The sequence below is a fragment of the Petaurus breviceps genome, unplaced genomic scaffold (assembly GCF_028583685.1).
Source record: "Petaurus breviceps papuanus isolate PSGF00001 unplaced genomic scaffold, PetGlider_PUasm1.0 178, whole genome shotgun sequence".
NCBI lineage: Eukaryota > Metazoa > Chordata > Mammalia > Diprotodontia > Petauridae > Petaurus > Petaurus breviceps.
Window position 1 is genome coordinate 24,075,834 of NW_027185777.1, and position 13,365 is coordinate 24,089,198.

At 36.1% G+C, this 13,365-nt stretch overlaps 2 protein-coding genes across 3 annotated transcripts in view; one reads left to right on the forward strand and one right to left on the reverse strand.

The window, feature by feature from the left end:
- CCDC7 (coiled-coil domain containing 7) overlaps positions 1 to 5,508 on the forward strand; it is a 172,200-nt gene extending 166,692 nt beyond the window's left edge. Inside the window, exons 28-29 of the mRNA XM_069086464.1 lie at positions 2,336 to 2,382; positions 4,462 to 5,508. Of these exons, the coding sequence (XP_068942565.1) occupies positions 2,336 to 2,382; positions 4,462 to 4,539 (125 nt within the window). The 3' untranslated portion in view covers positions 4,540 to 5,508. The remainder of the gene's footprint in view (positions 1 to 2,335; positions 2,383 to 4,461) is intronic.
- Positions 5,509 to 7,043: 1,535 nt separating this feature from the next.
- Positions 7,044 to 13,365, reverse strand: part of ITGB1 (integrin subunit beta 1) — a 54,829-nt gene continuing 48,507 nt past the window's right edge. For both annotated transcript variants that reach the window (XM_069086466.1, XM_069086465.1), the window contains one exon: positions 7,044 to 8,682. In XM_069086466.1, the coding sequence (XP_068942567.1) occupies positions 8,617 to 8,682 (66 nt within the window). In that variant the 3' untranslated portion in view covers positions 7,044 to 8,616. The remainder of the gene's footprint in view (positions 8,683 to 13,365) is intronic.

Genomic DNA, 13,365 nt, shown 5'->3' on the forward strand with positions numbered 1-13,365 from the left:
AATTTCCTTATTTTAAAATAGTTGTGCTTATAAAAGACACTAATTCCTAACCTTTAGGGAGTTGCCACATTCTGTACCTTGTTCATTTGAAATGTGATGTTCTCCACAAAGTCCTATGGCAGTGCCTCACTCTTGCATGGAGGTGACCCTGGCTTCTCAAGGCTATGTTAGTTATGTATGTTTTACCTCACTGGGGTTAAAATGAAATAAAATAAAGCGGGATCCCATCAAGGGATAAAAAAAGGACACAAGAGGGAAAAGTATTAATCACAACTTAAAGGAAGAGAAGAAAAGAAAGTAGAAGAGCAGAACAGTTAGGAAGACCACTTAGGAGACTGTTTAAGTAACCTGGAATGAGATGATGGAGGCCTGGAATGGCGTGGTCCCCATGAGAAGAGAAGGGAAAGAACTAATCTTAGAGACATTTCAAGGGAATAAATGACAGTACTTGGTGCAGATTATATATGTCATAAACAATAAACAAGGTTTCTTGATGGAAATGCTGGAAGAATGGTGGTACCATCAAAAGAAATGTACTCTTTGGAAGAACCAATCAATCAATCAATCAATGAACATTTACTATTAAACTCCTACTTAATGTGCTAGGCACTAGGGATACCATTATACAAGTGAGACAGTCTTTGCCCTCAAGAAACTTACATTCTAATATGGGGATACAACATATTCATCAATAAATAAAGTAAGGCAGTATGGCCCAGTCAGTGTCAGTGTGGAAAAGACTGACTCACTTTGGGACAAACTGAGTTGGAGATTATAGTGGGACATCCAATTAGACACAAAATGCAGAATTTACAAAAAATGCTAACACAAATGACAGTGTATGGCCAGCAGATTTGATAGTCATGTATGTGCACAGAGGGAAGAACTAATTGGTGAAAATAAACATTTTTAAAAGGACCTAAGTCAGAGCCTGTAGGGTACCCTCAGACCGTTTGGGGGAAGCAGAGAAGACAAGCAGATATAAACAGGAAGAGGAAGAAGCAGAGAGGGTCAGCAGAGAGTAGAGGCACTGAGGAGGACATGAGAAGTGCAAAGTTCTGGAAGCCAAGACAAGAGACTTTAATGTATTGGGAGGTTAACAATATCAAATGCCCTGGCAAGGTAAAGGTGGAGAAAGAATTAAAAAGGTGTTTAGATTTGGAAACATGTCCTGGATCAGTCTGGAGAGCTCAGTTTCAGTAGATGGATGGGGGAAGTCGATTCTGCAGAGTTAAGGGAATGGATGGATATGAAATGAGGAGAACAACTGTTGTCACATTTGAGAATAGCAGTAAAAAAGTGGTAGAATTATTTTTGAGCAAGACAAAATATCAGGATCAAAAGGATGGATGTTCACACATATGCATAAATTTATCTGTATAATTAATACTTAAGTTCAGAAGGGAGGCAGCATAGTGGAGTGGGAATAGTGTTTGAGAACCTGGCTTTTAGATCTTATGCTAAGTGGTTATGGCACTTTGTAGTCAAATTAGGTCAGGGGTGGGTGGCCTTCTAGGTCCTTGGGTGAGGCCTTTTGACTTAAGTCCAAGTTTGGTAGGTACTTTTATTAAGGGGATTTGTTCTGTGAAGTTTGGATTCAGTAAAAGGGCGGCATTTGAGTACCTAGAGGGTCACATGTGGCCTCAAAGTTGTAGGTTCCTCACCCGGATTAGGGGATCTCTAAGCATCCTCCCAGTTCTAAGATTCTTTGATTTTGCTATATTCATATTCAATATATTCTTATATTGTAAATATAGAATAATTAGTCATAGATCTAGAGCTGAAGGGGCATCTGATGACATCTGGTCCAACTTTTCCCTATCTTACAAATGAGGAAACTGAAGCCTAGAAATGAACTGATTTTCCCTAGCTCACACAGAGAGTAAGCTTCAGAGGTAGGATTTGAACCCAGGCCCTGTCTCCAGAGACAGTGCTTTTTCCATCATAGCTCACTGCATACTAATCATAAGGTATGATAATACTGATGGCTTGCATTTGTATAGCACTTTAAGGTTTGGAAAATATTTTAGATGTCTTACTTTACACTCACAACAACTCAGGGAAATAAGTGCTATTATAGCCCTAATTTACTGAGGAAGAAGCTGAGGCAGAGAGAGGTTTAATACTTCCCCATGGTTATCCAGCTAGAAAACATCTGGGATAGGATTTTAATTCAGGTCTTCCTGACTCCAGGTCTAGGACTCTGTCCACTGTAGGACTAGTTAGCTGGCCCCATGACCCAGTATTAAAGCTTACAATGACTTTTTTTAGTTTACATTTCTGAGATGTTGAAATTACATTGTTATAAAAGAAATGAAAAATGTTCCTTTTATAGGGTTTATGCGTGTTGTCAATGCTTGGACCATTTCACCCCAAATAGAGGTGAGTAGATACCAATAACTTGTGAAAATATCTCACTTGACTTGTGCAAAGAATTAAAAAAATGCATTTCCAAGTCAAATTAAAAAATATATTTTTCAACTATTTTCCTGTAGTGGGTGTAAATAATCAATGGAATATAAATTGCCCATATTTTTAATATCTGGATTTTGGATAGTCTTATGGTAAATCCAAGCCAGATTTTTTTAGACTTACATTCTTTTAGACAGCTAATAGTCATGTTTTAAAGAATTATATAAGTCTCCAAAATTTATGTAAATATGGTGGGTGTATATTCATTGCCATCAATTAGTATGTTACTGATATACTGTAGAGCAGAATGAAATCAATCTAACCTTGGAAGATCATTGACACCTTCTACAACCTAACATAGTTAGAAGGTAAGGCTTAAATTCTTAGTATTCTTGAAAAATAAGAGAAGTTACCATTGAAGCTTTCTCTTCATGTGCCCTGCTAATGCATGCTAAACCCTGTTTAATTTGTCCTCATGTTTGACATTTAAGTCTTAGGAAGATGTTTATGCATCCATTATAATGAGATATATTAACGTTGTAAAGCAAGTAAATAATTATTTTTTAGTGACTTCTTGTGTGGGTATATATGTGTGTCTGTGTATAATTGTAAAAAAAACCCTATTATTTCTAAGAAAGATATAAATGCAATGAACTACAACATGGTATAGCCAGAGGACTAAGGGATACAACTAAATCAAGACATAAGACCAAAAATGTGTGTTTGGGGGGGAGGAGTTCAAAATTTAAATAATATCATGCTTTGTCATGTCATTCTTTTGGGAGATATGCATGGCATAACTGGCTAGAGTGATGAGCTGGTTTCAAATCCCACCATGGCTATAGATTATCTGTGTGACCATGTCACTTCACCTTTCAATGCTCCCAGAAAACTTCTCTAAAAACCCTAAGTTAGAAATTAGTGGTTAATCTATAATAGTGGAAGAAATTTCTACACTGAGTTTATGTCCCCCAGACCACAGTGGGGTGGACACCTCATCATCATTCTCTACACTAAACAAGTTTTTTTTTTTTTTTTAGTACAGCACAGTGTGAGGGGTGGGGGTGGGGAGTGCTCCTGAAGTGGCTCTTTAGCCATGTGAGGCAGGCTTCTCTTACGGATTTGCTGGTACAACCTCTGCCTATCAGTTCAATACCACACTGTACCAGCTGGCTCTTCTAAATGACCTTTGGGGCAACTTTATTTGCATTGTAGCAGGATCATGCAGAAATGCTTCCTAATTCTGAAATCATTTGAGAGTATTTAGAAAGGGAAAGGACAAGAATAGCCAGCACATGAAGGAGAGAAAAAAAATAAAAAGGCAAAACATTAGGTGGCTAGAGGCAACCCCCATCACCCCTACACCAAAAAGGGCCAGATTAATCTGGCCTTTATTAAAAGGAAAATTTAGCTATCAGTGAGTATAAAGGTCAGTTTCCCCTTTCTATTTCCAGGGGAAAAAAAGTAATTTAGAAGATAGCTCTTATCTAGCACTCTATCAAGGAAATTCACTCATTAATTAAACATTCACAGAGCACCTTCTTCTAAATAAATGCAAGTGGCTTCTAGGCACCATTCAAAGACAAGCTATTGAATACTAGGTTCCCCACCTTCATCACAGCACAAAGAGAAGCATGTATCTACTGAAATTAGATAATTATACAGTCTGATAAAGTTTGCCAATGAGAGTAGCCAGGAGAACATCAGCAGGTGGTAGAGGACAGGGGATCTGCAGGAATTCCCCTTGACCTTGTACTTGTTTAGTTCTTAATGTTAGATAGCCTCTCTTTAGCAGTTTCATGATTATCTACAAGGCCAAATCTCTTTGAGCAGCATTCATATCTGACAGGAATATCTGAATTTAGTAGCTTTCAAAAAAAATGCCATGGTGTTGAGAGTGGAAGTTCACTTAAGAGGGCTTTGCAAAATCCCAAGAAACATTTACCAATTTGCCCACTGAGCATTAACATACATTTAAATGTTTGTAAATGTAGGTAATTCTGGGATTTGAATTTTCAAAAATCTACCTACCTGTTGCTTTATTTTCAGGATCACAACTTACCTCCAGGAAACATGTTTATGCCACAAAAGTCAAGACGTACTACATTTAAGAAAACATTCAAATGATCTAATTCTGTCTAGTTTTTATCACCAGATCTGCTGTATTCTGATGAAGTATATTAAACAAAATCTGTTAAATGTGATTGTGAAACAAGAACTATGGCAAATAGGAATTATTCAGGAAAACATACATGAAGTGAGGAAAGCAGTACCAGAGAACATCCACAAACAATGGCTACGGCAATGTAAATCATCCTTGGGCTCAGCACCAGAAGATCACGCACACATGGTACCTGCTAGCTGACCACAGGGTACTTCAGATGCTGGTCATCTGCCTAATCCTGCACACAGCTGGTCATGGGCTCACCACTGGTTGATCATATATGTATCCTGAGTCCCACACACACATCGTGTGCTGATCACCTACATGTCCTCTGCTGCCCAGGGGATTGTCAGGAGCTTCTCCCTCTTATGTTACATGTTGACCATTTCAACTTTGGCTGACAGGGACCTCAGGGCAGCCCTGCAACCAGTAGGACTTGGGATTATCCTCTGACTCACTGTCTACATCCATTTGCAGCAAGGCTCCCAGTCTGGACCATCTGCTGAAGTACCTGACCCCACCATAACTTATTTGAGGATAGAACCCTGTACTATTTAAATAAACTCAGGACCTATCCCCTCCATTTAAATGAAGCACAAGACCAGCCACCATTATTTATATAGATCCCAGGTCCTTCCCAACTCCCACCCCACACAACACCCATGCCCACCCTGATGAAACACAAGGCCTGATGGAAAAGCATAGAGCACCGTCCATCCATTGAAGCTGACCCAGCCTCACCTCCAAGACGCCTCCCCACAAGATGACCTGGAACATGAGGGTAGGAAGCTACTAAGAAAATGATTTAGCATTAGCCGAGATAAACCTGTATAATGCTAATTCATGTGAGAAACATAGGTAACATAATAAAATATACAATCCAAAAAGCTGAAAATATGTATCACTTGATACAGAAAAAAGCCTTTGATAAAATTCAACATTTATTGATGGTAAAGACTCTAAAAAGAACAACAGAGGGAGTTTTCTTCAACACAGTAAAAGATTATCATAAGTCCAGAATCAATACAATATGCAATAGAAAAATTTTAGAAACATTTCCTATAAAAAAGTACAAAGCAAGGATTTCTCAACTTACCATTTTCATTTGATTTGCTACTAGAAATTCTAGCAAATATAGTAAGAAATAACAATATTAATAGAGGGATTAATATGGGAAATAAAGGGCCAAAATGTTATTATTTAGAGATGACTGGATAGTCTAGAAAACTCAATCATCTAAACCTAAAAATCAAGAGTTGCAGAATATGAAATTAGCCCATAAAATCATCTACATTCTTATTAATAAAGATAAAAATTATCCAAATACAATAACAGAAACTATGAAACATTTGGGAATTAACTTACATAGGAATGTATAGGACCTATATGAGGACATCTATAAAATCACGTTAACCAAAACAAAGGGGGATCTAAATAATAACTAAGGAACATTACATGTTCAAAAGTCAGGTGAATATAGTAAAAAATGACATTTTCCAAATTATATTTTAATGAAAATTTTAAAAATGGAGATTCAAGAATGAAACAGAATCACAAAATCTACCTAGAAAAATAAGACAAAGTATCAATTTGTAAGGTACAATTTATCTCCCATATTATAAAGCTTCAAGACCTCTTGTACTGGGAGAGAAAGAGAAACATACCAAATGAATTGTATCTATGCAATGGACATGCCACCAAATGTGTAAAAAGATTGGTGTTTGATAAGCCTAGAAATAAAATTGGGCAAAGAATTTAATATTTAGCAAACATAATTGGGAAAAAACTAGTTGGTATAACAGCTGGAAAGGGTTTTATAGTGACAAGTTAGACCACATGCTCCATTGGCAGTCGTGTGGAATACCTGAACTTTTTATCAATCACCCCATCACATCTCTGAGCCCTTCCTCAGGGATTCTTCTACCATACTTTGCAAAAGTATGGCCTATCACATATCTGCTGAGTGGGCTGTCCTCAAGAAAGGAGGACAGCTGGATACAGAACAGCTGCTAGCGAGAATCTGAGAACTGGAAAGAGCTTTAGACATCACCTCCCATCCAGTGGAATGCCTTCTATAATATTCCTGGACAGATGGGCTCACTACTTCCATCTGCCTTTCTGCTCTCTGTCTTCATTATCTCCATGATTCTCTCCCCATTTCCTCTCTTCCTCAACCTGTTCCATTTGTGTACCTTGCAAGGGGTTATGAGAGTTGTCCCAGGGCACAAGGGGCCATTCCTCCTTTTGGGGTGCATCTGTCCCAGCTTTAAGGGTTGCTCCTTTGTTTCCTAGTCCTACACAATGCTTATGAAGAAACAAGTCAGGAACTCATTCTCTAGTACCCTAGCACCAACATTTCCAGAATATTAGTCTGCATCCTTAGGCATCAATCTCGCCACCTCCGTGTTCAAACTATCAACAATTTTGGGGTGGAGGAAAGAAGAACATATAATACAAAGAGAACAAATTTTATTAGGGTATTTTAGGCATTTTTATTCAATAAATAACTTCAATAGCACTGTAAAAAGTGAACAACTGTTAAAACAAAAAGGCACTTAAAACGAGAATGTGACTAGTAGGGAACAAGACGGGCAATTCAAATGGCCAGAGGCAAATGTACAATGCTCTGTTATGGCACTTGTTGAAAATAAGAGAGGAGAGCAACGATCGTCCTGTGTACCACAGTAAAACCTCCTGTGTTTGCTGAAAAGGCAGAATTTACAGCTCAGGTGGCAAAAGAAAAGTGTCAATACAAAATTTTACAAAAAATGGTAATCAAATACATTAAAGATTAGAAACGGTGACCAAAAGCACCAGGCTTTCAACAAAATAAAATAAAAGCATTTTAAACTAAAAAGTCCCCAGTCAGCAGACACCACATGAATTAAGGCCTTTATGTAAATAATATTTTTCAAGGACTGCTTTGCAGGATAGTTTGCAGTAATTATAGATCCTGGCTTGAATTTACAAATAAAGGCATAGAAGTTACTAGGCACCAGTAACTTAAATTTAAAAAAAAAAAACATATTTAAACTTTTGAATTTCAAATTCTATACCTTCCCCCAACGCTGATGGTAAGCGATCAGATATAGGTTATACATGTGCAATTGTGTAAAACATTTCCAGATTAGTCATTTTGTACAAGAAAATTCAAATAAAAGAAAAAAAAATTAAAGAAAGTGAAAAATAGCTTGCTTCAGTCTATATTCAGACAGCATCAGTCCTTTCTCTGGAGGCGGATAGTATGCTTCCTCATTAGTCCTTTGGGATTGTCTTAGATCATTGTATTGGTGAGAATAGCTAAGTCATTTATAATTCTTCAATGAACAATATTGCTGTTACTGTATACAAACCAGTAACTCTTGAAAACAGCATATAGATTGTTTTTTTAAAGCTATTTTTCTCCTTCCTAATACTTTCATTTCATTCCACATTTTTTTAGTCTTCCTGTAGTCAGCAGGAAAATACTAATCAAATATTTTAAAAACTTTTTATGCATTTAATTCTCAACTTGCTTAAATTACAGCAATGTAATCAATCAGAGGTGCCTATCTTAATAACATAAGTTTAAAAGCAATATTTCTAACTAAGCTAATAAGTAAGCAATTACTTTGGATTCAATGTATTTGCAAACTCAAGCCCTGATATTTTTTGTAAAGCTAAAATTCCATTTAATACTTAATGGATAGACCTCATCATGCTGATTACTTTAACCATTTCCCTCTCAAAGTATTCTTAGCAGTATCTTCTATTTCCTAAAGACCTAGGTATCAATAGCTCAGGAGGGAAAAGGTCAAAAAGGCACAATGTGACCTCAGCTGACTAGGATCAAGATCCTATCTCAAGTTTTCTGTCAGTCCCTGGCACTGATTGTAACTGTATTTGCAAAAAAAAATTATACATACTGTACATTTTCAAAACCTGCATAGGAAACACATGTAATGAGTTAGTAAAACCACTGCAGTATTGCCCTAAAGCTATCTTATTGTGACTATAAAAACTGCCCCTGCAGACAATGTTGTGGACTTGCATAAGCCTGTTCATTTGCCCTCATACTTAGGGTTGACCACAGTTGTCACTGCACTCTTGTAAATTGGATTTTCACCCTAAAAAAGAAAGGGGTAAAAATAAATTAGTCTTATTATAAAGTTAAGCTATTTGACAAAACACCACATAAAACTACTGTAATATAAGTAAGTTACTATATCCATTTTGCCTTTTGAGTTTTTCCTTAATCAGGGATAAACATTAATAAATGATCACAACAGACCCAAGGCTTTCTACTGGTTGAATAAAAAGGTACTCAAGCTATACAATGGAACTGACAAATGTGAAGAATTCAAAGAAACTTGTTGGTAAGAGGCACAGAACAAAGAAAGCAGCAGAACCAAGGGAACAATACATAAGGATCACAAAAAAGTAAAGGAGAACACTTTAGGGTTCTTTTAAGACATTCTTTTAAGAACACTTTAGTGTCTTTTAAGACATCAGAATTCATATTAACATAATGACAATTTTCGATTCCAAAGGGCTAATGATGAAACACTTGCTTCCTCCCAGTAAAGAGGCAGACAACAGACATGGAATAGTGCATTCTATGTCACCCATCTTTGATGGCGTTTGGGTGGGGTGGGGGAACTGTTACTCAAAAGGGACACTATTTTTTTTTTAAATCATCAATTAAAAAAATTTAAAGGCATTCCAACATACTAGTGCTTCATCAAACACGTTTAGACTTCGTTCACTCAGAGGTATACTTAGGTCTTTTATCCTGAGCAAGGAATGTACCTTCTCCCTGTATTTCTTTGGTGGCCACTTTTATGCATGACTTAAAAGAAAGCATGACTCTTACAGGGTTTAGCTGACTGTATTACTCTATTGCTTACTCTATTACTGGACATGGAATCCTACCCATAGCAAGCAATCAATCAACATTTGTCTCTATGGTAAGAACTCTCACTTGGGGGGAACAGTGAGAGAGCTCCCCAGTATATTTATAGAGAGCTCAGGAAACTTTAGGGTAAACTTATCATAAAAATCATATAGACTGATTCAGTAAATGTTACTGAATTATGAAAGATGAATAAAATGATAATTACATCATTCTTCATAAACTCATTTAGGTGTTTCATTTTAATATGGCAATAATACATTACTTAATATCCTGGTAAGAGATCTAAAACTACCTACCATGTTTCCCCGATAATAAGACACTGTCTTATTAAATTTTTTTGGACAGAAAAACACCAGAGGGCTTATTTTCAGGGGAGGGCTTATTTTAATGAACATTGACAGCAATTTTAATAAACAGGTAAATGTGAACAAAAAAATGTACCTTTATTCAATAATGAATTCAATAAAGAACAGGATGACGCGCTCACTGCTGCAGCTCTGATTGGATGCAGCTCAGAGCGCGGCATGCGTTTCATCGGGGGGGGTAGCGCAGGGGATCACCTTCACTACAGTAGCAATCTCAATAGGGCTTATTTTTGGGGGAGGGCTTATTTTCGAGGAATCTTACACAGTAAGGGGAGGGCTTATTTTCGGGATAGGTCTTATTATTGGGGAAACACAGTATATCATATCAGTTACCAAGTTGATCTCAAACCAAGTAGCTAAAAAATTATGCAAGAACTTCCAACACACACTAGCAGCTGCATTTTATGAAGGAAAATACCTTTCTTTGATCCCATTTAAACAGCAGCTATAATTATACTTGTGTCTATACACAGGTTTGCTCTTTCCTTTTGGGAACTAGTATAAGAAATGTGGTATGGTAACTCTACATCATAGGGTTATCTGATGACACATCTTGAAACATTATTCTAGTGCTGTACAATATATTCTACAGAAGCTATAGATATGTCATTTAAAAAATTGTAGATAGCTTGAGAAAATGTTATTTTTGTCACACTTCAGTGAAGTGTTTATGCAGGTCTTTTTTGATGACAACTATCAGCAAGATGAAACATATTATGTGAATACATGGGGAGTTGGGAGTTTACAAGATTAGATGCACATGATATATGAAGGAGATAGTATTGCTATATACACACACATCCATACATTATATCCTGTCATCAAAAAAAATCTGTAGTGGACTATGAAATAAACCACAGTATTATCCTGATGTCACACAGACATTCAGAGACAGACCATGTATTTGGCAGAGTCCTAGAAAAGTGGTATTTTATACATTTGACAAAGATGTTGTGGGGCTGGGCAGGACTTCACAGAGTGGGAGTTAGGAAACCACAGAAGTACTGTTGATTTTGCCACAGATTTTACCAAACTATTTTGGGCAAGGCATTTAAACTTGTTCTACCCCCATTCTTCTTCTTATAAATAAGGAGTGGGGTTGCCTTTTCTTTTCTTACAGAGATGTTGTGAAAATAAGTGTAATATCCCATTTATTATTCCTTTTTTTAAAAATAAGGTTCAAATGTTAGTCCCAAATAAGAGATTTGGTCCCCCCTCCCCATTCCTTTGCAGAGGTATAGTATGGTCCATGGGTGTAGAATATTGAATATACTGTCAGATTTTTTCCAATGTACAGATTGGGCTTACTGATTCCCGCCCCCCTTCCTCTTTGTTTTCTTTCTTTCCTTTTTCTTTTTTAAATTCTTTGCCATAAGAGATGACAAAGGTGAAAGATAGAGGGAATATATAAATAAATAAGATCCAAAAATACTTTTAAAATCTATTTTAATAAAAAAAGAAAAATATAGTTTAGTAGTATGAACATGCTAGCTTCAGCTACAAAACAAAGAATTGATTTTGTAGGTGCTTCCAGCCCATATATAACGATTTTATTATTGGTTATTATGCATTTATATACAAGGAAAGAGAGGGAGTTTGTATTTATGAGTTTTCTATATATTGGTTTCATATGATTTCTTATAAAAGAGTGAAATTATGTTTGGATAATACTGATGGACTCAAATGGAACAGTTTAATGGAAGGCCTTACCTTATGAGAAAAATTCATTGCATAGTCAAAACATTTCACTGAGTAATTTTAAGGTAAAGCCCAATGAGCAAAAAACCTAACATGCAAAGTTAGCAGGTCAAATTAAACTATGAGCACATGCCTATCCAAATGAAACCATTAGGCTTGGTTTTAATTAAAAAGAAAAGAAAAATAACCCAGACTAGTTTCTGTTAGGTAGAAAGGAAGAAAGAAGGGTAGGAATGGGGGGAGCAAGGCATTAATATCACAAAAGTTAAACCAACAATTCTGGCAATGTACTAAAATAAAGATTCCCTTCCTGAATGAAATGACATCTGAGTGACTTTTTCTTTGAATGGGTAAGTGAAGGGCAGTTGCATTAGCCATCTGGGTGGATTTACATTGTCTTCCTACCTAAAAGTCTACTCAAGGAAGATGGACTTACCAACCTCTCAACTCCACCCAAGCCCTAGGAGGTTGTGTCTTGGTCAACACCAAATCTTCACACTACAAAATTCTTCTGAAGCTTTATAACCCCCTCAAAACAATCAATGCTTCCTTGGCAGTCTGATCCCACATTTACAAAGTGTTTCACAATGCCTTCTCTTTACTCGTTTGATGCTCCCTACTAGTTTCTACTATTATGCTGAGAAATGACATCTAGGAATATCTTGTTACATTAACTTACTAAGATTTCATTAATGAATCAAGAAATCCAAAGAGCTCTTAAATTCCATAGACTGAATATTTTAAGCAAAAGAATTACTTCCATTTTGTCCTAATTTGTGTATTGACTACATAGTTATAAATAAAATTTATTTTCTCAAAGCATTCTAAATCCAGTCCCTTCTAGCTCTAAATCTGAAGACCCTCAAAATCTAAGTTCTAGAGAAAGTTGATGACTTGCCCTGAGTTAGGAGAATGTTATTTAGTGACTTAGTTTTTCCAAATCCCAGCCTGATAACTTTTTTTTCACTAAAAGTCATATGTGAGCCAGCAAAAGCCTAATAACAGTAGTATTTTGTAAAAATAATATTAAAATTTATTAACTTCAAGAGAATTCTCTACTATGATTAAGTAAGTCATTCGAAAAATTCTAAAACTGGTTCATGAACTCAAGAAACACCTAAGAAATAGTTATTTTTAAGTTGATACTTTAATAATGTACCTGGTAAAAAAATTCTTAAGAATTTATTAAATTAAAGTTTTTGCTAATTTATCATTCCACAGGTATGATAAATTACACAGTACGTCAGTATAGTATAAAATGTCATCATGGGGGTACAAATATGAAAATTATTTTCACATCTCAGTGTCTGTGCCATCAATGTTTTTCTGATCTAGTTACAGATTTTCAACAAGGTCTTAATACTATACAACAAAATCTCTTTTCTGTCCTTGGCCCTAAGAGGCAATGTGTAAATGACACTGGCTCTGGAATAGGAGAATCTGGGTTGAAATCCCAGCTCTGCTTATTTACTACCTGTGATTCCACTAGCAGATCACTTATTTTCTCTGAGTTTAATTTATTTTTTTTAAAAAGGGGTGGGGTGGGAAGAAGAGAGGAAAGAGGCATTAACTTTATATAAAATATTTAAGTTCTCAATAAGTTCCTACTTCTTGGGCCAAGGTGCTATAAGTGAGGGATGTGCTATAATGTGATTTACATACATTAGAGCACATAGTAGGCAAATCTTACTTTCAGCATTAACATGACAAATAAATGCCTTTTTATTGTATGCTTTGCATATTATGTAAATACTTTGTCCATCTTCCCCCATTCTCATCCTTTCTTGTGTGTGTGTGTGTGTGTGTGTGTGTGTGTGTGTGTGTGTGTGTGT